Below are 23,638 nucleotides of genomic sequence, written 5' to 3'. Positions count from 1 at the left end.
TCTCCCTAGACAACAACAGGAATGTCTTCACACCCCTTCCCGCCCCCTCCCGTCCCTGCAGACCAGCCTTACGGACCCCATGACCTCCTCTGGACCTCAGTAACTCGAGCCAGATGGACGACACTGACCGCAGAGCTGACTGCAGCTGGATTGAGACCCTCCCCCATTTATACGATCTTTCCTTTTGTTTCTTTTTTTTAACTCCCATGCACAAGGCTCGGGGCGAAATAAATTGTTGTTCTTGATGTCAGGATCTTTTTAGTGCTCAAAGACGTAACGTCTCACGGGGTGTGCGCAGTTGAAATTAGGCCAAGATTGAAGGGTTTATGAGAATGTCTATACAAATCCTAGTTTTTTTTTTTCCATATTGATTGTTTTTCTTGTGTGTGTGTGTGTGCAATAGCTGGAGTCTCAGCTGGAGGATGCGCGTGCCGAAGCCTCTAAGGAGCGTAAGCTCAGAGAACACAGTGAAGTCTACTCTAAACAACTGGAGAGCGAGCTGGAGATGCTCAAGGTCAGAGGTCACTCATTCATGCACTGCCTCTTTACTGACTTCAGCCAACTTATGAATCTTTTATGGGTGAATCTCACGATAGCATGTCTGGGTCCTATTTAACCACAAATTTGCAACAAAAAATAAATACTATTAATTGTTTTAGTAAAATACATTATTTATTATAATAACTAATAATTCATATATATACAAATTTGTCAAAAAAAAAAATCCATCACATTAAATGCTACAAGTGTATTTAGGCCTCACATCATTATTTACAATATAAAAAATGGATATTTATTTTTACTTTTACATAAAGTTTACATTTAATAGTGTTATTAAAGTATTAGTGTTTTAAAATAATTTTAATGAGTGTCAGATGACAACAAAGGTATGTATGTATGATATCGACTGATTAAAAAAAACAAATCTCTAATATCACCCAGATAACCCATATGGTACAGATATATTGTGCATACCTAATTTCAAGCAAAATAAGATTTTGTCTGGTTTTTGAATAAAATATAGCATGTTCCTCACAGCTTCTCTGAGATTCACCATTTTCCTTATCCCATCATCTTCTACCTCTCTACTGCCTTCCACACTGTTAACCTCATACGTTACCTTGCTTTCCCTCCTGTCTTTCTTTTTCCTCCTGCCTTGCGTAGGATATCCTGTCGGGTTATTTTTAGCTGGATGGTCCTTTGTTTTATGTTTTTTCCATCTCCATTAAAGTCAAGGAGACCCCTCCTTGACTGCCTCCTTGCTCACTCTTCTTCCTGTGCTCCCAATTATGTATCTGTTTGTATGTTGTTGTTGTTGGGCTGTATTTTGATTAAAATGAATTGTGTTAAATTAGTCTTAATAGCTCAAATATATATGTAAATCTCTGCTGTCTCAGGATATTTCTCACTTAGATTGTTTCTTTCTCAGGTCAAGCAGGGAACGGGTCGTGCCTCAGGTCCCAGTTCAGAAACTCAGCAGGAGCTCACCAAGCTGAAGTCAGAGCTGGATAAGAAGGTGCTGTTCTATGAGGAGGAGCTGGTGAGACGTGATGCCAGCCACACTACAGAGCTGAAGAACCTGAGGAAGGAGCTCCATGACTCTGAGGGTCAACAGCTGTCACTGCACAAAGAGCTGCTGGTGCTCAAAGACAAACTGGAAAAGGCCAAGAGAGAGCGGTAAGCTGCACTGTCACCTGTCCAGGTTGCGGGTTGACGCCAAGATTTGATTCCAGCTAGTGATAATTGACAATGAGGTTGTCAGCATTGGCGTAAATCTAAGAAAAAATTGTATATGCATGCATAAATAAATAAATAAAAGAATAAATTTTTTGAAAGTCTCTTATGCTAACCAAGGCAGCATTTATTTGAGCAAAAATACAAAAAATACTGTAAAACTGTGTTGTAGTAATATTCAAAATATTATTACAATTTAAATGTTTTTTTATCATCTTGTATGATTTTATTGTCAACTACTCCTGGAATATAAACGTAGAGTGCTTGATTTTTTTTTTTCAATGCATGCTGTAAGCAAATACAACATGGACTTAAAGTGAACCAAGCCTGAGATTGTATTTGTGTGAAGCATTTACATGTGGCCCACTGAAATGAACCATGTACAGAAGCATTGCACTCACATTCGTGACTTAATCTGTGTGTTTGAACATTTTACAGACAATTTTGAGCACCCCAACCATTCACTTTGAAATTAATGTTTTAATTAAAAAATATCACAATGTAGATTTTAATCTTCAGCCATTAAAAAAACCTCATACTGATTCCTAATTCCAGAACTATTTCTATACACACAGGCAAACCGAGATGGACGAGGCCATGGGTGCGCTGAAGGAGAAGTTTGAACGTGAACGCAATCTTCTGAGTGAAGAAAACCGTAAACTCACTGCAGAAACGGACAGGGTAAGGACACCTTATTTCATATTGCAAGAGGCCACGTTGAGTATCAGTTTTTGGAGTAATATTCAGTCCTTGACCCTGATCCTGATATCTCCTCCCCTGCAGCTCTGCAACTTTGTGGACAAGCTGACGGCTCAGAACAGGCAGCTGGAGGATGAGCTCCAGGATCTGGCATCGAAGAAGGAGAGTGTAGCACACTGGGAAGCACAGATCGCTGAGATTATCCAGTGGTGAGAAAGACCTCCCTCACATTCATTTGTATGTGGCTCCTTTGTAGCCATCAAAAACTACAATTCGCCAAAATAAATGTTTTTGTGATTCTTCAGTGGTACACAAAATGATTTTTGGCTGAATTATATCTTGAACTGCAATAAAATATTTGTCTTGGATTGGTGACATTGTGGACAAATAGCCAAATTAATGACTATAAATATTTTGCAGGGTGAGTGATGAGAAAGATGCACGTGGCTACCTTCAGGCTCTGGCCTCTAAGATGACGGAAGAGTTGGAGTCTCTGCGTAGCTCAAGTCTGGGATCCAGAACGCTGGTAAACATCACTATTTTTGATTCAATCTTAAAAGAGGGGAAGTTACGTTGTTATCTGAGAATAAAATCGAGTGATCAATTTAAGAATTCCAATTTATTTCCAGCTGTATTTCCCAGAGCTGCATAATCAAGCTTTCGCAGCTGATCTGCTTTTATGCTCCAGTTTTAGTTTATAGGGCATCTGTTATGATAGAATGAGACTTCTAATTTTGTCAGTGAGTGGAAAGCTCTCTTTTTCGCTCTCTTTATCTAACTCCTTTGAGCCGTAGCACAGTAACATTAGATTTGCTTTAAATAGCAAATCTAATGGAAATTGATTGAAGGGAAGTGACATGTTAATGTTGTAGGTGTAGGAGGTCACATTTGATTTAATATCCTTTTCTAAGGAGGTTAAAGACTGACTGTAGGAGATTGGCATTAGTGCCTTTTCCCTCTTGAAAGTGCTGTTTGTTATTGCCATAGTGGGATCTGCTGATGAAAACTATTGATTCACAGCCCTGAAGGTTTGGGCTGAAGCCACTGTCCAAAGATGTGGTCAACATTGCTTATTCTCAAATTGAACTAATTGGCTTAATTGCAGGGTTGCTATGGGATATGGTACAAATAGAAGTCAATAGACTTTGGCCATTGAAGAAGTTAGCCATAAACTTCCTGCGTTTGGGTCATAGTTAAAAAATTACAGATTGAATTCATTAAAATGCCATGTTGTGGTTTTGTAGATTTTCTAAATAATTTCTGTAAACAGAATTCAGACCTTTCTTGTTGGAATATGACTTCCTACTTCCTTAGATGTGTCTCAAGGAATCAAATTAATAGGCCTTTCAGTCTTAAAATGCACAGCCATTCAAAAGTTTGGGGTCAGTAAGATTTTATTTTAAAAAAATATATATATATATTTTTTTTATTATTATTCAGCAAGGATGCATTCAATTGGTCAAAATGCTAGTAAAGACATTTGTAATCTTAAGAGATTTCTATTTTAAAAAATGATGTTCTTTTGAACTGTTAATTCATCATGAAATTTAAACAAAAATATTAAAGCACCACAACTGTTTCAACATTGATAATAATAATAATAATAAGAAATGTTTCTTGAGCAGAAAATCAGCATATTAATATGATTGCTGAAAGACCATGTGACACTGAAAACTAGAGTAATGATGCGGAAATTTCAGCTTTGCATCACAGGAGGGAATTGCATATTAAAAAATATTAAAATAGAAAAGAAAATTTTGAATTGTAATAATACTCGACAGTATTGCTGTACAGTATTATATTATTTACAATATTTACTGCATATTTATGATTAAACAAATGCAGCTTTGTTTTTTCAAAAACATTAAAACTTTTAAAAATATAAAAAAAGTACTGTCCCCAAACTTTATTAAATATTTGTCAGTATTATACACTAAAATCAATATTTATTATAACATTTTATATAGAGATTAAAACGTATATATTAATATACTTTTGTGTAAATTTGAATTACTATATCAGCAAGGCCCTGGAGTAAGCATACCAACTCAGAGGTCAATGGTGGCACCTCGGGTCACCAAGCGGGTGAGTGTATCCATCAAACCTCCAGTCAGTGTGGAGAAGTTCCAAAAAAAGAAGGCGGAGCACAAGATTGTTTTTTTTTTTGGTTATTGGCCAATCAAGCTGTCATTCATCGGTCCAGATTACTTAAAAGATGGTTTGCAAACCTCTTAGGGTTAGATTTTTTACAACAGAAATTTCAAAGGGATGAATGAAAATGCTGCATCAGCTCTCCTCATTGCTGTTCATAATTCATATAACATGGAAAGTGTTTCGGATAAGCTCGCTTCCATTGTTCTTATGAGGTCAAGTGTGTATACCCTTAACTTTCCGCGTGCATGCTATTGGATGACATCAAATCAGTCATGCTGAGAAGTCATTAACTCGATAGCTTAAACAATAGAGTGAGAGCTGCAGTATTAGGTCTAATTGTGAGTGTGTTTGAGAGCCACACTGGAAAGTACACGCAGCTCAAATGTAAAGCTGATGAGTTCTGCCAGGAACACTCCCATGAATGCCCTTCACCGCCTCTCACTTCCCATCAGCTGTGGGAGTGCAGCCACTTCATGTGTTTAATCAATGAAATGGATGTAAACCTCTTCTTTCATTCCTCAGTGTTCAGCTGTCCTTCAGCCATTCACTGTCTCTTTGTTTTTTTTTTTTTGGTAAATTACTGTCTCGTCACCACATAGCTCATGGCGACAAATGTTGTCTTGTAGCCACACATGTAAATAGTGGAGCATTGGTGACAGCTGAGATCAATAGCTATTAAACTGTTGGAGGTCTAAGATAAGCCCTCACGAGCCATTTGATTTATGGGAAATGCATCTTAAGGGATTCCATTCCTGTGCTAGAGAGGATTTACAGTATCTGTTATGTGATGCAGTGCATTTTTTCCATGCATGATGCGGTCTCTGTGCTTTTGAAGAGCGTCTTGTTTTTATGATCATCACAAAACATTGAGTAAATGCATCACTGCTTCTTGACATTGTAGAGGCAGTATTTTATAGTCCACAGACAACTACAAAAGTCCCTAAGCAAACATAATATGATCTATCTTTAAATAATAACAGCTTTAAATTAAAATGGTGTAAACTGATTGATCGCAAAAGTTGTTTTAAGATCTGCTGCATCATAATGGAGTATGAAAAGTCTCCTTTTTCTGGCTTCTTTTCAAAACATGCATCTCCTTTCCTTGGCAGGATCCTTTGTGGAAGGTGCGCCGCAGTCAAAAGTTGGACATGTCTGCCCGCCTGGAGCTGCAGTCGGCCTTGGAAGCTGAAATCCGTGCCAAGCAACTGGTTCAGGACGAGCTGCGCAACGTCAAAGCTGCCAACATCTCTTTTGAGAGGTAAGTCTTTGATTCTGCTATAATAAGCAACTTCTTTTTATTTATGTTGTTTAAATAAACCGAACAAATGCTTTGGGTGACAAAAGCAGGTAGCCTGGTGCTCGCTGTGTGTGTTGCATGGGACTGGTTCAGTCTTGTGTGCACATTACAAAAGGACACGTTATTAGTTAAAATTAAATTACTTTTTGGACTTTCTTGCTTACAGCAAACTGAAGGATACAGAGGCCAAGAACAAAGAGTTGGAGGAACAACTCGAGAATATGAAGAAGGAGATGGAGGAGAGTCGCTCACGATCAGAAAAAGGTCAAAATCATGATACATGTTATGACTTTGCCCTATATATGCGAGACTTATTTTATATGAAGTTTCTATAAACCATGAGGTTGTATATTTTGTCATCTTTTTAAGGAACATCTGAAAGAGAGCCTTATATAAATGCTGCCAGTTGTTGAATTAATTTTTCTATAATTCCGTATTACTCCTGACAATTTTTTTTATTCAACTGTAGGCCTGAAACTTCCTGACTTCACAGACTCCATCTTTGAGTACTTCAATACCTCTCCCCTCGCCCATGACCTGACATTGAGAGTAAGTGTTTCTGATAGTATCTGGCCATCTGCTACTACATTACATGCATTAACAAGCCTCTCTCCATTCATTTCATCATCCTAATGACTTTCTGCCTCAGAAAATCAGAGACCTAATAGACCTAATAGTTTATCAAAGCGAAAAGGGGACGTCAGTAGTATCCAGATTGAAACATTACAGTATATACACGTTTATGAATGTCTAGCAGAGACTGGAGACTGGTTCTGATGTCCCTGATCTACCTAGTTGCCTTGGGCATCTGTATTGTTACACTATCCGTTTTCTTTATGATTGTTAGTTTGTTGGAACGTGTTGAAATGCATCTAACAGTTTTTTTTCAGCATCTCACACCATGAGTGCTGCTTTTCACATACCCTCAAACTCAACGCCTTTCGGCAAAATGTACTGCTCTGACGTTAAAATGGGACATTCATGTGATTCGTCCAAATCCTAGGAGTTTTCTTTTATTATATGAATGTATCTCTGAAGGGAACTGACTGTCTTTAGAAAAGTATAGATGGCGTTTCCTTTTCATCCTACCTCCATATGATACCTAATAAAGTGGTGTTTATAAGCACTGCCCTGATTTGTCTAGAGGCATCAAGGGTAATTGCTGTAGTTCTGTTATTCTATAAGCACCACCTACTGTCAGAAAGAGAATTCACATTTTCATTCCGCCCGTCTGCTTTTGTTCAGACCAATGCGAAAAATATAGTGATTAATATAATGTATAATAATTTAGCATTTTGACTTTTCTTAATTATATAAAGGTTTTATTTTAAATGTGAAGATGCCTAAATTGTTGATTTTTGACATCATTTTATGGTTTAGGATGTTATCGTAGACATTGGAATTGTCAAAACTATATTGCTACCTAAACAGTTCTATTCTAATTTAAAGGGGACCTATTATGCCCCTTTTTACAAGATGTAAAATAAGTCTCTTCTGTCCCCAGAGCGTATATGTGAAGCTTTAGCTCAATATACCCCACAGAATGTTTTTTATAGCTTGTTAAAATTGCCACTTTTAGGGTGTGAGCCAAAACGCACTGTTTTGAGTGTGTTGCTTTAAATGCGAGTGAGCTGTTGCTCCCGGAGAAAAGGGCGGAGCTTCAAGAGCTCCAGCTCCGGAATTAGCACTGCTAGCCATTGCAAATAAACATTCCACTATTAATACAATCCTGTTATCTTTGCAGAAAACTACTCGTTTCAAAGTCAGTCATCTGATTATACTGTGCATAATAAATTTGCGTTTATGAATTACACAGACGGGGAGCACGGTGGAATAAAAATAACATCATAGCTGGTCTCATGTTATCACAAACTTTATAAGTCCCACTTCTGATTATGAGCTCGACAACTTCAAGCGATCGACTCACATTGCTTTCAAATGCAACTTTTAACTACCACATTCCTATTCACGATCATTCTGATAGCACTTGAAGGCACCATCAGTGAAAACACACAGACACAATGATAGCTTTAGCAATAAGCCTTACAGAGTGACAAGAAGCTTTTTCAAAAAGGCAATTTGGAAAACAAACGCTTGATACTTTGTCTGGAGCTGACGTTCGTGCACGAAGCGTTGGTATTAATTCCTAAACATTTAGGGGACGCTACCGATTTTTTTCCGGGATATTTCCTTCAAAAATTAAATTTAACCACAGTGTCCTCGGCTCAGATGAGGGGAGATTATGACGACTCCTATGTTCATTAGTGCATCCCAAAACACAACACTTGTAAAGCCTCTTTGGAGCTAACATTGTATATATCTCCAGTATTGGCGGACTGCAGCTTCTCACTCAGGGCTTTGTTTATGCTAATAGGGCAGAGTGTGTCACAAATGGGCGGGACTTTTTCCCCTCAGTGACATGCACAGAGTGAGAATCTGAAACAGCTCGTTTGGAGAGACTTTATGATTTATTGGTTTTATAAAAAATGAGTTGGTGGATTTTTAACATTATAGGCTGGTTTTTTTCACACACTGCGGCCACACAACTGTGTTCAAACACCTTATAAAAGTGAATTATTTAAAGTTATTTTGCATAATAGGTCCCCTTTAAGAATTTTCTTAAACTATTGCTACTGCTGATTCCTATATTTTTTAAAGAATTTAAAGGGTATTGATGGGTTTTATTAGATACAAAATATCTAAAGCAAATAATTCGCCTTTTTTGCCCGTCTGGAGTTTCCAGGTTTGATTTCAGATGCTGTATCAAGCTCAAAAACGTATAAAAAATTCATATCAAGATGACTGTAGTCAGTTCCTGCTGCTTTTGAGCTCAAAAGTGAGTCCCGTGTTGACCAGCCCCCCCCTTAGCCTACTGGTGTAGATGTGTGATATGAGGCTTCCTGCCTTGCCTCATCCTGAAATCACAGACTCCAAACAGTTATGATGTAGTCTTCAGTCACAGTTTACATTGGAACAGTAGCGGATGACTAAAGGCCATTGCACACTGAGTCCGAAAATTTCATCTGAAATTTTCACACGTTAAAAAATAAATACGACCTTGCATTATATCAATCACGTTTATACACTGCCTCTGAAATTTTCATCTGTCATAAAAAAATTCGGATCGGGTTAGATTTTTTCAGTTTTTCGCATCCGTAGCAAGCATTTTGATAGGTGTTTTGACAGATCAGAGCCACCGTACAAGCGAACGCCAAAGTCCAGAATGGCGATCTTCAAATTCATCCACTTCGTCTCGCAGCACACAGCACTGTATATAGATCTTTGCACACGGAGTTCACAGAAATTGGTGGTCGTCTTTTTAATATGTGGCTCTAGTATCGCTAGCAAAGCATCAAACTGAGCCACTGACATCCTGAAGAAAATTTTGAATCGTCCGTGATAATCCCGCTGCTCCTTAAGGAAGGGGAACTCTCCGTCCTCTCTATAACTCAGGATTGGATAGACCCAATATTTTCGTTCTTTTTCTTTTTTTTAAGAAGCGAGATGACAATAAAATCATCCTCAGTGCTTGAAGACTCCATTTAGTAGGCTACTGTTTTGCGTTTTTTCACAACGGCTTAATACGCATTGGACTCAGTGTGCAAGGTTTCTGTGCGTGACGAAGTTTTAGGATTACGAATACGAAAAAACGCATGCAAAAATTTCGGACTCAGTGTGCAGATACCTTAAGACTTGACCGATGGATTTACTACAGTCACTGAGTCAGTTCAGTTCATGGCCAAATGGTCCATCATGCTTTGATTGCCTCATCAGAGACCAAGGCAGCTGGACAATTTTGCAAGTCTGATGCCCAGCAATATGGAAGCAATGAAACTGCTTCCGTATTGCAGTGCATTAAAGTCAGATCAGGTTGACAGATGTAGCCAGTCTGTATTTCTGAGACTCAAGGGAATATAGGGAACGACCTAAAGTAGGTTCATAAAGACAAAAGCTGTTACCTGTCATCTTATTTTTGTCCCCCTCAAAAAAAGGACTCTGTCTCCTCCTCATCCGCATCTTCTCTGCTTGCATTTTGGGATGAAGTAAGTTTGCTGAACAAAGCTCCTCCCTCTGTGAACTTTAACCTTGGCAGGAGTGATCTGTCAGCAGACAAAGTGTCTCAATAGTCACATTGTAGTCATTTTGTGCTTTGTTTGCCTTAATAAAATAGCACTCACGTTACTTACTGTATGTTAATCATTCCTGACTCACCATTAAAGGCCAGACATTATTGACCATACAACTTATATTCAGCCTAACCAGCATGCCCCTCTGTTTGTTACATCTATTTTGTCTGCTGACCGTGTTCCTCTGCCATATTGCAACCAGACCCTAGATCCAATTCAGTCTAATTGTAGGTGCTAAAGGTTAGAGACTCACGTGTAGCATTCAGCAATTAGTATTAACCATCTCCCCACTGCCTTCTAACCTCTTAAACGGCTAATGTGAATAACGTCACTATCCATTCATGTCAAGTCTGCGAATGCACTAATCCATTAGTTAACTCTTAGAGCCCGCTAGGACAATAAACATCCATAATTTAAAGTGAATGGCTAAGGCAACCAGCCGTAAAAAATGAATCGAAGGAAACTAAATGAATGAGATGATTAAATTGTGGGGGTTGTTTTGCGAATATTTATAACCTAATATAGGTGATAATGGTAAGTATGTGCTTGTCAGCTAATTGAACATGAAAGTAATTCTCTGAGGAAAAAGTGATGTCAGTTAATTTCTTAATGATTTTAATTACCTGCCAGTCTTTGTGCATCTTAATTTTTTAGTATCACCCTTAATTGATACCGTTGTGCATTCACATGTTGCATAGATGCACAGTTAGACCATATCAGTATGCTTTGTTTAACAGTATTGTATTGTGCTTGTTTACTATTATTTGTGCATAAGTTTGGAGCTTAATTGCAGATAATGTTAACACAGGATTGTGTATTCGTGTTTACAAATGCATCTTAAGATCAATTATTGTTGGCATAGGATTCATTAGGATTCTTTATATATAATTTTATATTAATTTTAAGGAATCTTGAAAAAATGTATGTTAAGCAGCACTGTTTCATCATTGATAATAAGAAATGATTCTTGAGAACCAAATTCAGCTTTGCCATGATGTTAATGTATCATTTTATTAATGGGTATAAACCTCATGCTCATGAATTTCACGAGTGAGCACATGGCTTCTGGATGCTTATTAGTTATGGCTAATATTACATTTCATAAATGTCATCTCAGTGACATTGTTTCCGTGACTTGAATCTGTTAGTATAGCTTTTTGAGGAAACTAAAGGATGTTTTAAAGCTTTTGACCTCATCTGCTGCACATAAAGATACTATGTAAGTGGAATAAAAATAGCCCCCAGCATATGATGCATACAATTTGTGAGCCGTTTCCCGACTGTGGTCTTTTCCCTCAGACAAGCTCCGTCTGTGATGTGGATGCCACACCCCAGAAGACAGACATCCCTCAGGATGTGAGTGTCCACCTAACAATTCCTATTACATTCTGCTGCTGTCAGACTTCCTGTCTAATACATTGGCCATTGATTTAGTAATTTCCTGAATAGTAATGGATAGGACGAAGCTTAAAAAAATCGAAAATGCTGTAAGGTTTTTTTGAAACACAGACACAAGTGCTCAAATATACTTGTTTGGTATTACACATTTGATTAGATTTTTATATATATAAAAACACATTTGATTAGATTTTTATATATATAAAAACACATTTGATTAGATTTTTATATATATAAAAACACATTTGATTAGATTGTACATATATATATATATACATATACATATATATATATACATCATATCATACATATATATCAAATGTTGAAAGTGAGACATTTTGAAATGTCATGCCAAATATTGGCTCATTTTGGATTTCATAAGAGCTACACATTCCAAAAAAGTTGGGACAGGTAGCAATAAGAGGCCGGAAAAGTTAAATGCACATATAAGGAACAGCTGGAGGACCAATTTGCAACTTATTAGGTCAATTGGCAACATGATTGGGTATAAAAAGAGCCTCTCAGAGTGGCAGTGTCTCTCAGAAGTCAAGATGGAAAGAGGATCACCAATTCCCCCAATGCTGCGGCGAAAAATAGTGGAGCAATATCAGAAAGGAGTTTCTCAGAGAAAAATTGCAAAGAGTTTGAAGTTATCATCATCTACAGTGCATAATATCATCCATAGATTCAGAGAATCTGGAACAATCTCTGTGCGTAAGGGTCAAGGCCGGAAAACCATACTGGATGCCCGTGATCTTCGGGCCCTTAGACGGCACTGCATCACATACAGGAATGCTACTGTAATGGAAATCACAACATGGGCTCAGGAATACTTCCAGAAAACATTGTCGGTGAACACAATCCACTGTGCCATTCGCCGTTGCCGGCTAAAACTCTATAGGTCAAAAAAGAAGCCATATCTAATCGTATCGCAGGCGTTTTCTCTGGGCCAAGGCTTATTTAAAATGGACTGTGGCAAAGTGGAAAACTGTTCTGTGGTCAGACGAATCAAAATTTGAAGTTCTTTTTGGAAAATTGGGACTCCATGTCATCCGGACTAAAGAGGACAAGGACAACCCAAGTTGTTATCAGCGCTCAGTTCAGAAGCCTGCATCTCTGATGGTATGGGGTTGCATGAATGCGTGTGGCATGGGCAGCTTACACATCTGGAAAGGCACCATCAATGCTGAAAGGTATATCCAAGTTCTAGAACAACATATGCGCCCAGCCAGACGTTGTCTCTTTCAGGGAAGACCTTGCATTTTCCAACATGACAATGCCAGACCACATACTGCATCAATTACAACATCATGGCTGCGTAGGAGGAGGATCCGGGTACTGAAATGGCCAGCCTGCAGTCCAGATCTTTCACCCATAGAAAACATTTGGCGCATCATAAAGAGGAAGATGCGACAAAGAAGACCTAAGACAGTTGAGCAACTAGAAGCCTGTATTAGACAAGAATGGGACAACATTCCTATTCCTAAACTTGAGCAACTTGTCTCCTCAGTCCCCAGACGTTTGCAGACTGTTATAAAAAGAAGAGGGGATGCCACACAGTGGTAAACATGGCCTTGTCCCAACTTTTTTGAGATGTGTTGATGCCATGAAATTTAAAATAAACTTATTTTTCCCTTAAAATGATACATTTTCTCAGTTTAAACATTTGATATGTCATCTATGTTGTATTCTGAATAAAATATTGAAATTTGAAACTTCCACATCATTGCATTCTGTTTTTATTCACAATTTATACAGTGTCCCATCTTTTTTGATAGAATTTATGTAGCTTTTATTTACAGTGATGTGACATACGGCCAAGTATGGTGACCCATACTTGGAATTTGTGCTCTGCAATTAAACAATCCAAAGTGCACACACACAGCAGTGAACACACACATATCCGGAGCAGTGGAACTGTTGTATCCATACAATTTATAGAACTGTTGTATTACTCCTTTAGGAACCAGTGAAACCTCCAGCGACCACCGCTGCTGTCCCTTCTCCAATCTATCAGCCCACACTCATCGCGCCAAAGGTAAAACCACCATATGATTTGTCTGACTCCTCATTAGCCTGTTTCCATTAGGTCCTTCAAATCTGTCAGCATATTATTATTGGCTTTTCAAAATCAACATGCATTCGTTCCTCTAACTGTTAACATGTTGTTTATATCAACAGCCTAAAGCTCATCAGCTGAGCATTAAGACTTACTCCAGCCCGACCCAGTGCACTCACTGTACCTCCCTGATGGTGGGCCAGATCCGACAGGGTTACGCCTGCGAGGGTGAGCTGAGTATTAATGAAAAATGAGATCAGAGATGGTGCCTTAAAAATGGTGGCTTGGGGAAATGAAAAGGAGCTTTTGATCTCTTGATGCCAGTTTCACTGAATGTTTGGTAATTCTCTCTCCCTCCCTGAATCTCGTTTAGTATGCTCTTTTATCTGCCACGTGTCCTGTAAAGACAACGCGCCCCAGGTTTGCCCCATTCCTCCAGAGCAAGCCAAGAGGCCTCTGGGTATTGATGTGCAGAGGGGCATTGGCACAGCGTACAAAGGTTTTGTCAGGGTGAGAATGATAATGTAGTAAAGTTTCTCTTCTTAAGGGTTGAATGATGAAATGTAAATTTTTTTTAATCTCACCTGAACACTTGCATTGAACTAGATTTGTATTTCCTACTGAATGTTTTACTAAATATACATTGAATTGCAGTATTGGTTTGCTTCTCTTTCAGATCCCAAAGCCCACAGGAGTGAAGAAGGGTTGGCAGAGGGCATATGCTGTAGTCTGTGACTGTAAGCTCTTCCTCTATGAGGTGCCAGAAGGGAAGTCCACTCAGCCTGGTGTGATGGCCAGTCAGGTCCTCGACTTGAGGTCAGGATTAGTCACTTTCTCAAATAAATATATATATATATATATATGCTCACCAAGGCTGCACTTATTTGATCAAAAACACTAAAATATTGTGAAATATTATTACTAGTGCTGTCAAAATTAGCACGTTAATGCAGGCGATTAATTTTTTCAATTGAACGCGTTAAAATTATTTAACGCAGGGGCGGAGCCTAGGGTTGGCCACCCACTCATAACTTCTGTTTCTGCCTGTTTTTTTCTTGACAAGAAGTGCATTTATTCAGTTGCAGAACATCTTTACGATCACATCAATCTGGAGACGTTTCAGATGCGAATTAAACAAGTGCGGGAACCGGCACGCGCTGTAGCCTGTATCAATTCATTTCAAAGCGCGAAAGAAACTACATGCATGCAATGTCGTGGTCAGTTAAGGCATGAAGTTACCAAAAAGGCGATTAAAGCTGCCTTAAAACTGTGCGTGCATGTAATATGTTATGAGTTACATTAAGAACATGTGTCAGAAATGTTTTTCCAAGCTGTCCTGGAGCATCCTAGCTCTGTTTCCCTCATCTAACACACCCGATTCAACTCATCAGCTCATTAGTAGAGACTGAAATGGGTCAGAAAAGATAGAGAATTGAGAGAAAATACAATGCGTGTCAGATCTGCATCACATTTAGCAGCTGTAGCTCTTAAAGAAATAGCAGCCAAATAACCTAATAACCAGCTGCTGTTATGTCTGTTCATCAAGAATAAAAGAAAAAAGAGAAAACAAATAACTCTTATGCCGCTGTAAGTATTTATCTGTATTTAGTTTAGAATTTAGTGTTTGATAACTTTATTCAATTTCTGTATATTTCTGCTGAGGGGCACAGGTAGCCTAGCTAAATATAACATTTACTATAATGGGTTTATGTGAAGATTGTTTAAAGTTCACTTAAATTATAAGCTATTTTTAAAGTCTAATAAAATGTAAAAATTGATAGCTCTTAATGATAATGTAATGTTTAATGGCTATAGTCAATGATTAAATATTAGGGGAAATTTTTGTATAGGGCAATCATTATTACTTGGTATTAGTGATACTGGCCTTCAGTCATAAAAAATATGCCATTAAACAAATATAAAAAATGTTGTTTCTACATTAATTTGAAGATTGAATGTGAAATTATTGCAATATAAAAGTATATTTAAAAACTTTAATGTTAGGTGGGTTGAATCGTGATTAATTTCAGAAAAATTAGCGATTAATTAGTTTAATTTTTTTAAATCGATTGACAACACTAATTATTACACTTTCAAAACAACAGTTTTATTTTTGAATATATTTTAAAATGTAATTTATTCCTGTGGTGGCAAAGCTAAAAAAAAAAATTTAGCAGCTATTACTCCAGTCTTCAGTCTCACATGATCCTTCAGAAATCATTCTAAAATGCTGATTTGAACAAACAGGGGAATATAACATTAAGCAATATTTTTAATTTTTTTGTGACATTGTTTCTTTCTTTTCCTCACAGAGATGAAGAGTTCTCTGTAAGCTCTGTGTTGGCATCTGATGTGATCCATGCCAGTCGTAAAGACATTCCCTGCATATTTAGGGTAAGCTCCAAAACAATGTCCTGTTCCTTAAATGATTCATTGCTATATTTGCCCAATTGTGCATCCTGATCATTAACAGTATTTGCCTTGAACTGCACAGGTAACATCATCCGCTTCGAACTCTCCAGTCCGGCCGGTGCCTCTGCTGGTGTTAGCTGAGAGTGAGGCGGAGAAGAGGAAGTGGGTGGGCATCCTAGAGGGGCTGCAGAACATCCTGGCCAAGAACCGCCTGAAGAACCGCGTGGTGCATGTCCTGCATGAGGCCTACGACAGCAGCCTGCCTGCCATCAAAACTACGCTCTCTGCTGCCATCGTAGGTGAGTACAGCGTTATGGAGCCTATCATCTTATTCTCTGAGATTGACACTAGTCAGTTAAACGAATCAATGTAATGTTCCACTTTCCCCCATTTTCAGAAGAGTAACAAGCATTTCTTGACACTGTTTACATTCATTTATGATGATCAAAAATGCTGCTTTTTTTTGTCCATTATTACCCTTATTTGGCTCTGTGATTTCCAACATTGTTTTATTTTAATTAAATTTTATTTATTTATTAATTGTTAAAAACTGTTTTTAGTTAAACTATTTTAAACCATTTCTAATTCTTGTTTAATTATTACTTTGATAATTAATACTTTAATTTTACTTTAGTAAAATTAATTTCACACCAGGGGACCATTTAAAGAAATTGCCGAATGTCAAAAGGATCAAATTGTGAATAGCTTCTATTTTAAATGTAAACTTCTACGTTTATATTTTATATAGGTTTTTAATATAAAAAGGTTCTTGCAGGGTTGTTCTTCAAGTAATTTCTGTTTTTATTTGTCATATGTTTTCATTTCCTCTATGAATATATCAATATAAATGACATCACAGTTGTGCATTTGGACATGATTTTGTCTTTTTATCATAGTAATATTTTAAGAATAATATCCAGTATTAATATTTGCAGTCAAATAAAACGTTGTAGCTAGAGCCCATTTTACCTAGGAGTAGCTTTATGGACAAATTTATGAAGGAAGGGACTTTCAGTGGAGGGGCAAAAATTGCTCAGTTTATATTAAAAAAAAATCTTCCTTTTGGTTTTGAATATGAACGAAAGGCTTATGAGTTTGGAACACAATTTTCTGTTGAATTTTTGGTTGAACTGTCACTTTACACAAATATTCCATTCACAAATCATATCTGTGTCTCTACAGATCGAGAACGAATTGCGTTGGGGACAGAAGATGGCCTGTTTGTAGTCGAGATCACCAGAGATGGTATGAGTACTCTGTATAGCACAGATTTAGTTCCTCAGCATTATTTTCACTATTATTAATTCCCCATGATCCTTTTTTTAGTCATTGTTCGTGCTGCTGACTGTAAAAAAGTCTGCCAGATTGAGCTCATACCCAAAGAGAAGATGGTGGCCCTGCTTTCTGGCCGTAACCGCCATGTCCATTTATACCCCTGGGCGGCACTGGAGGGTGCGGATGTTAATTTAGATGCCAAGTTGACGGATACAAAAGGCTGCCAGGCTATGACCATAGGTACCCTACGCCCTGGTGGCCCAGCGTGTCTCCTAGCAGGTGTGAAGCGGCAGGTCATCTGTTACGAAATCAGTCGCGTAAAGCCCTATCACCGTAAGCTGTGGGAGGTGCAGGCGCCTGGTACCGCCCAGTGGCTGGGTATTATTCGGGATCGGCTGTGCGTGGGTTACCCGTCGGGCTTCGCTCTGCTGGCCATGCAGGGGGAGTCATCACCGGTGAGTCTGGTGAGCCCAGGTGATCCCTCGCTAGCCTTTTTGGCCCAGCCGCTACTTGATGCGATGCACGCAATGGAGGTGGGGGCCAATGAACTGCTGCTGTGCTTCAGTCAGCTGGGAGTGTATGTGGACGCGATGGGACGACGCTCTCGAACGCAGGAGCTGATGTGGCCCTCCATACCGCTTGCCTTCAGTAAGTGTTTCTAAAGAGATTGTGTGGGAAGTAAAACATAATTAGTGAAAGTATCTAAGCAATGGTGTGTTTTCATGTTTTCAGCCCTCCCCAAATTCCAGTGTTTTTAATGTGTAGACTTGAAGGAAGGGAGGAGTAGGAAAGAATAGAGGAGAGATAGCAAAGCAAGGAGGAGGTAGAGAAGACAGAGATGAGAACTAGAGGTTTAAAATAAGTGCAAAAAAAAAAAAAATCTTCGTATTAAAAAAAAAAGTGTTTAAAAAAAATGAAGTGTAGTTGTTGAATTGTTTTTAATAGTGTAATTCTCAAGTAGTTTCTTCACAAAGTCTTATGAGTTAGCATAAATGACAGGTGCCAATCCAGTGATTTTGGTCAATACCGATAAGCCCATAATTAGTTTCATGTTATACTGAAATTGGTCCATACTGTTTTGTCTAAAAAAAAAAAAAAAAAAAAAAAATGCTAAAAAAGGAAAATCAATTATTTTAAATGCTACAAGTGAATGTAGGTGTCACGGCATTATAATGTACACTCAGAAAATGGATATTTATGGATTACATTTAAAAGTGTTATTCCATTTATTAGTGTTTTTATAGGTTAACATTGAGTGATAGTTGAGAAAGTTAATCTAAATGTAAAATAGAGTACATGTAATGTGAGTTTAGCCTTAATAAGTGAATTTATTTGATTGCAACCATTTCAACTTTAATTTGACATGGAGGAAAAGAAAAGAAACCAAAAATTGAGTAGGTAAACGATGGCTGTTCTGATTAAGGAAATTAGTGCAAGGCTTTATCAAACCGGAAAGTAAGAGGTGGCCATGGGAAAGCTGTGCCCAACTCCATTAGGGATGTGAGAGGAAAAAATGGGCGGCAGTAAACAAACATAAGCAGAAAGGTCAAGGGAGCAGATAAGGACAGTATTGTAGAATGTAGCATATTATGATATAATGACGTAATGCTTAATATATAAAACAATCCAATCAATCAATCCATTAAACGTCTTGAAATTTAGGACAAGCATGAGGCCATCCTAACTTTTAAGAAGTTGTTTTTAACAAATTTCTTTCTTTCTTTATTTTTGTTTTTAAGGATTTTGAATTAAGTATTTTCTTAGGAACGGTGTTAATTAAATATAATGCAATTATTCTTTAAATCTTTTCAACAATACGTGATATTTAACTTTTTTTCTTAAGTTAGACAATAAAAAAATAGTACTTCGAAGAATTTTATTCTTAGCATTATTTTGGGAATCGGGCCCCAGATGTTTCAGTCAGAAGTGAGCAGCTATTCAGCCTCTGATCCAGTTTCAAGGCACTTCAGGCAGTCCTTTGAGAACAGCATCTTGAATAATTTGCCTAGTGCATTCTTCTGTTTTTGAGCATGAGATCTCAAACCCATATTCGTTATTTTCAGGCTCAAACTCGAACTACCTGACGGTGTACAATGATTATGGAGTAGATGTGTTTGACGTCCACACCACAGAATGGGTCCAGACCATCTCATTAAGAGGAGTAAGTGAAGGATCCTAATTTTAGGGTTTCTGAAAGCTGTTTCAAATGTAACTGTTTGTATTAATGATTTAAAGCTGATCAGACTTTCAACTGTGTCTGTAGATTCGGCCCCTGAATGTGGAGGGCAGTCTGAACCTGTTTGGCTCCGAGCAGCCCCGCCTCATCTACTTAAGCAACAACTCCTCAGGTCTGATCCCACCACACACACTGCACCATATCAACACACACATCTCCCACACATTGAACCTTGTGTTTGCTTGACTGCTGAGGGCGAGTTTATTTCTTCACTCAATGTTACCAGTCTCTGATTACAATAGTCCACCTGTGAAGAAATGTGTCCTCCATAAAGTGGTGTAAATCACTTCCACCTACACAGACACTGACGCACACATGTGTATATATACTAGCAAGCCCATACCTGCTCAGCAGTGGTGGAGATTTTGATTCATCTCAGTGACTTGAATTTATTTGAATCTGTTCACTAGAATTTGTTCAGTGGCCCTTACTGCCGATTACATCATTATGCCAGTATGTGATGACAGTTAACTTTGAATGTTATGAGTCACTGAATTATTCACTCAGCCAATTTTTTAAAACACTGTGTTTGTGACTGAATAACTCATAAAAAGTGTTAAGCATCCTAAGATTTTTTTTTAAATTAGACGTCTTGTTCAGTGCTGTTCTTATTCAGACTCGAAGCTGAGCAAGTGCTCGTATTTCAGTACGTTCAGTGCTTCTTGACAGCACGCTCTTGAATGCTCTTTGCTCTTTTTAAAGTCATATTTTGATATCTCTCCTCTGTGAAGCACATGCTTGTTTTCCTGCCTTCAGTAAAAAGGGTCTATTACTTGGAAGATTTTTTCCAGAAACTCTGAATGAGTCTGTGTATAAGTAAATGAGAATTTGTACATGTACAAGATTTGTTTTAAAACACTGAATATGAGTTAGTAGAGGGAAATGAATGAGGACTAATTATTTACAAGATTTGTTCAAAACCACTGAATGAATCCGTACACAGAAGTGAAAGTGAATCATTTGTTAATTTATAGAATTTGTTCAAAAGCTCTATGTTCACAAATAAAATACCCCTAGGTCTCTCCATTAGATCAGCCCAGGTAATGAAATGTACAGCTCCACCCCTATGTGGTCCATTTACAATTCACTTCCTGCCCACTTTGGCAGATTGCCCTCTTGATAAAGATGCTTTTGTTTGGTAAACTGGAATGACCTCATTTGTCACACCTCCTCTAGGCCCGCTGCCAACAAGTTCCACAGTATGCTCAGACACGGCGGCTTTAGAGCTCAAAAACCCAGGACTGCCATAGTTTGAGCCACAACCATCTTTCTCAACCTCATTCACACTCTTGTTTCCACAGATGGCTGTGATCTGGCCATCCCTGAGACCTCAGACAACAGCAAGAAGCTGATGGTGAGGACACGCAGCAAGAGAAAGTTCCTTTTTAAAGTACCAGAGGAGGAACGGCTGCAGCAGAGAAGGTCAGGTGGCTTCAGGAGTAAATCTCTCTCACTGCTGCACTCCTGCACTGCTCCTAATCCATGTGACGTTGTTTCCATTTTCTTCAATAGGGAGATGCTGAGGGATCCTGAAATGAGATCCAAGCTGATCTCCAACCCCACCAACTTCAACCACGTGGCTCACATGGGCCCAGGCGACGGCATGCAGGTCCTCATGGATCTTCCTTTGGTAATGTCTTAAAGCTGGACATTGGGAGATCAGCTTCAGCTATTTTGAGTTTGTTTAAATGTATAAACACACATGGTGCTAAAAGCTAAGGGCCCTTGCTTGGTAACATACAGTTACCATTTTAAATCTGGATGGGACGACCCATCAACTGAAGATTTTTTTTTTTTTTTTTTAAATCCCCATCCTGCCAATACCAGTGTCACCATTGTGCCCTTGAGCCTGGGTTTCTGAAAGGCAGTGTTTCTGAACTCTGCTGCCTGAGTTCCCTCCACACTCGCACACTGGAAGTGTCTCACTAATCTGATACATCCAATTCAGGTCATGAAGCCGCTACTAATAAGCCAAGTTGCTTGAAGCAGGTGTATCCGCTAAAAGATTCAGAATGTGCAGTGCTAGGGGATCCCCAAGAGCAAATTTGAGAAACACTGGTCTAATTACGAAAGGGATCCAAGAATCACTTTTTATTTATACCATTTTCATTTTTATTCATACCATGGAACAGAACATAATTTTACTTTGCTACTATTCAACAGTGCCATAACACCACTAATAAATATATAACAAAACATACAGCATTGCAATCTAAATCCTGATTCTAAAAACATGAGTCTTATGATTCAGTTCTTGTTAGTGAATCAGAATCATATAGTGTGAGCAGCTTAATTCAAACAGTTCCCAAGCAAAGGACTCTTATTAACCGATACTTTTTAGTGAATCAAAGTCATTGTTAGGCTTGGATCAGCGTAATTACTGTATAGTGACATTGTGTAGTTAAAAAGAGATCTATCTCTCTGTCTATCGCTCTGTCTTTCTGTCTATCTATCTGTCTGTCTATTTATTTGTCTGTTTTAAGATTAGCATTATTTAGTAGTTATTTTTATTATTAAGCAAATAATACACCTAAAAAAAACTTGAATTCAAAATGATGTCATCTCACAATTTCCAGGAAGAAATTATGCCATTTTTGTGCTGAAAGTGTTTTTAAGAAGGGTTTCCTAAATGGGAAAACCAGGTAAACTAGATCGATTTAGATTTAGTCCTTCACCTAAATGCAATTTAGTCCCTCAGCTTTGTGCAAAAGATGCTAATTGAGCAGTTTAAATCCCGAGTCTGAGAACTTGAGATCGATATTAAAATCAGATTGGGTCTATGTGTTTAAATGTATTTCTGCAGTGCAGATTTGCACAGCTGGGTTTGTGACGGTTTATAGAAGTGTTGTTTGGACACTCTAATAACTGCATGACTCCCAGGGCTTTATTTCTCATCCTAACTATGGCTGCACGATATATTGCATGCGATGGTCATGCGCATCTCATCAGTAAAGACGGTTCTGTGATTAGCGGTAAATCTCCATCACCTGCTTTCAGATGGAGTGGCGTTTAATACACAGAGCCATAGATTGCTGACAAGCTACGCAATATCACTTTCAAAATAGAATGCGATTCATCTGCGATTATGAGCGTGAATTGCGTAGCTTGTCGTGAACTACGGCTGTGTATTAAATTCTGCTCCATCTGAAAGCAGGTGATGAACCGTCTTTATTGACGAGATGCGCATTACCATGGCATGCAAAATATCGTGCAGCCCTAATCCTAACATCCTTTTCTTTAATTTTACTGCACAGCGCCAAGTCTTTCCCTTCTCTCTGCATGTTTCTTCTTCTTCAAAGCCAGCCAGCTCCACTCTTCCACCCTCACACCCTTTTCTCTGTCTCTTTTTCCTCTTCACGTCGCTCCTTCTGTTTTCGCTCTGGTCGTGGATTCGCTCTGTCCTCTGGTTGCCGTGGCAGCAGCAGAGCGAGACTCCCTCCCCCTCATCCTCTCGCCACCATGCCCTGATCTCCCCTCCGACCAACTTTGAGCACGTCTATCACATGAGTCCCATCTCTGCCGGGCTCTATCTGCAGAAAGAGCCTTCTTCCCAGCAGAGCCTACTTCAGTTCTCCTCTTCCTCCTCCTCTCCTTCCACATCCTCCCTGGGAAGGGTAGGCTAGCAACACCCCTCCCCACCCCGCTTCCTGTTCCTCCCTGTTCCCCATCCCTCCCCCACCACACCCTCCAGGCCCTCGACTTCCTTTCCTCCCTGTGTTATACCATCCCTGTCCTGCTGAACTCTTTGTTCATGCTTGAGTGAAGTGACTTTTGTTTAGCTTTTTTGGGTGAAGACATTTTAATGAATTATTTTAGGAGAGTTCACCCCAAAATGAAAATTGTCATCATTTTGCGATATCCATTGTCTTCCTTGAAGTCAATGGGGACAGCAACTGTTTGGTTACCTACATTCTACAAATTATTGTCTGTTGTGTTAAACAGAAGAAGGAAACTTGTACAGGTTTGGAACAACATGAGGGTGAGTAAATGATGACAGAATTTTCATTTTTGGGTGAACTTTTAAAATCTGTTTGAAAATATATAATTTAAAAAAATGTGATGTTTACAGTTAAAGTCAAATCAACAGTTTTACTAATGTTTGTGTGTGATTTGAATTTTATGCTTGTTATTGTTGTACTGTTGAAGTGTCACACTAGCAGTTACAGTAAGGCTCTTACCATGAAAGTGGGGCATGATAATACATATTAAAATACTCACCACTTTGAAAAGATTGCCACTAAACTGAA

At 38.5% G+C, this 23,638-nt stretch overlaps 1 protein-coding gene across 2 annotated transcripts in view; it reads left to right on the top strand.

Annotated features, from left to right (window-relative positions):
• Positions 1 to 23,638, top strand: part of LOC306879854 (serine/threonine-protein kinase MRCK beta-like) — a 73,565-nt gene that overhangs the window by 46,035 nt on the left and 3,892 nt on the right. Inside the window, exons 13-34 of one of the 2 annotated variants that reach the window (XM_079433070.1) lie at positions 404 to 514; positions 1,430 to 1,677; positions 2,310 to 2,415; positions 2,518 to 2,642; positions 2,854 to 2,959; positions 5,697 to 5,845; positions 6,051 to 6,148; positions 6,354 to 6,433; positions 9,877 to 9,927; positions 11,311 to 11,367; positions 13,373 to 13,447; positions 13,591 to 13,696; positions 13,842 to 13,978; positions 14,145 to 14,284; positions 15,781 to 15,862; positions 15,963 to 16,179; positions 17,063 to 17,125; positions 17,207 to 17,803; positions 19,219 to 19,316; positions 19,419 to 19,503; positions 20,693 to 20,813; positions 20,904 to 21,021. In XM_079433070.1, coding sequence (XP_079289196.1) covers positions 404 to 514; positions 1,430 to 1,677; positions 2,310 to 2,415; positions 2,518 to 2,642; positions 2,854 to 2,959; positions 5,697 to 5,845; positions 6,051 to 6,148; positions 6,354 to 6,433; positions 9,877 to 9,927; positions 11,311 to 11,367; positions 13,373 to 13,447; positions 13,591 to 13,696; positions 13,842 to 13,978; positions 14,145 to 14,284; positions 15,781 to 15,862; positions 15,963 to 16,179; positions 17,063 to 17,125; positions 17,207 to 17,803; positions 19,219 to 19,316; positions 19,419 to 19,503; positions 20,693 to 20,813; positions 20,904 to 21,021 — 2,970 coding nt within the window. The remainder of the gene's footprint in view (positions 1 to 403; positions 515 to 1,429; positions 1,678 to 2,309; positions 2,416 to 2,517; positions 2,643 to 2,853; positions 2,960 to 5,696; positions 5,846 to 6,050; positions 6,149 to 6,353; positions 6,434 to 9,876; positions 9,928 to 11,310; positions 11,368 to 13,372; positions 13,448 to 13,590; positions 13,697 to 13,841; positions 13,979 to 14,144; positions 14,285 to 15,780; positions 15,863 to 15,962; positions 16,180 to 17,062; positions 17,126 to 17,206; positions 17,804 to 19,218; positions 19,317 to 19,418; positions 19,504 to 20,692; positions 20,814 to 20,903; positions 21,022 to 23,638) is intronic. The other variant, XM_079433071.1, reaches the window with a different exon arrangement.

The sequence above is a fragment of the Barbus barbus genome, assembly GCF_936440315.1.
Source record: "Barbus barbus genome assembly, chromosome: 14".
Taxonomy (NCBI): Eukaryota; Metazoa; Chordata; class Actinopteri; order Cypriniformes; family Cyprinidae; genus Barbus; species Barbus barbus.
The sequence above is the reverse complement of the archived record's forward strand: the minus strand, read 5'-3'. Positions and strand labels throughout refer to the sequence as shown.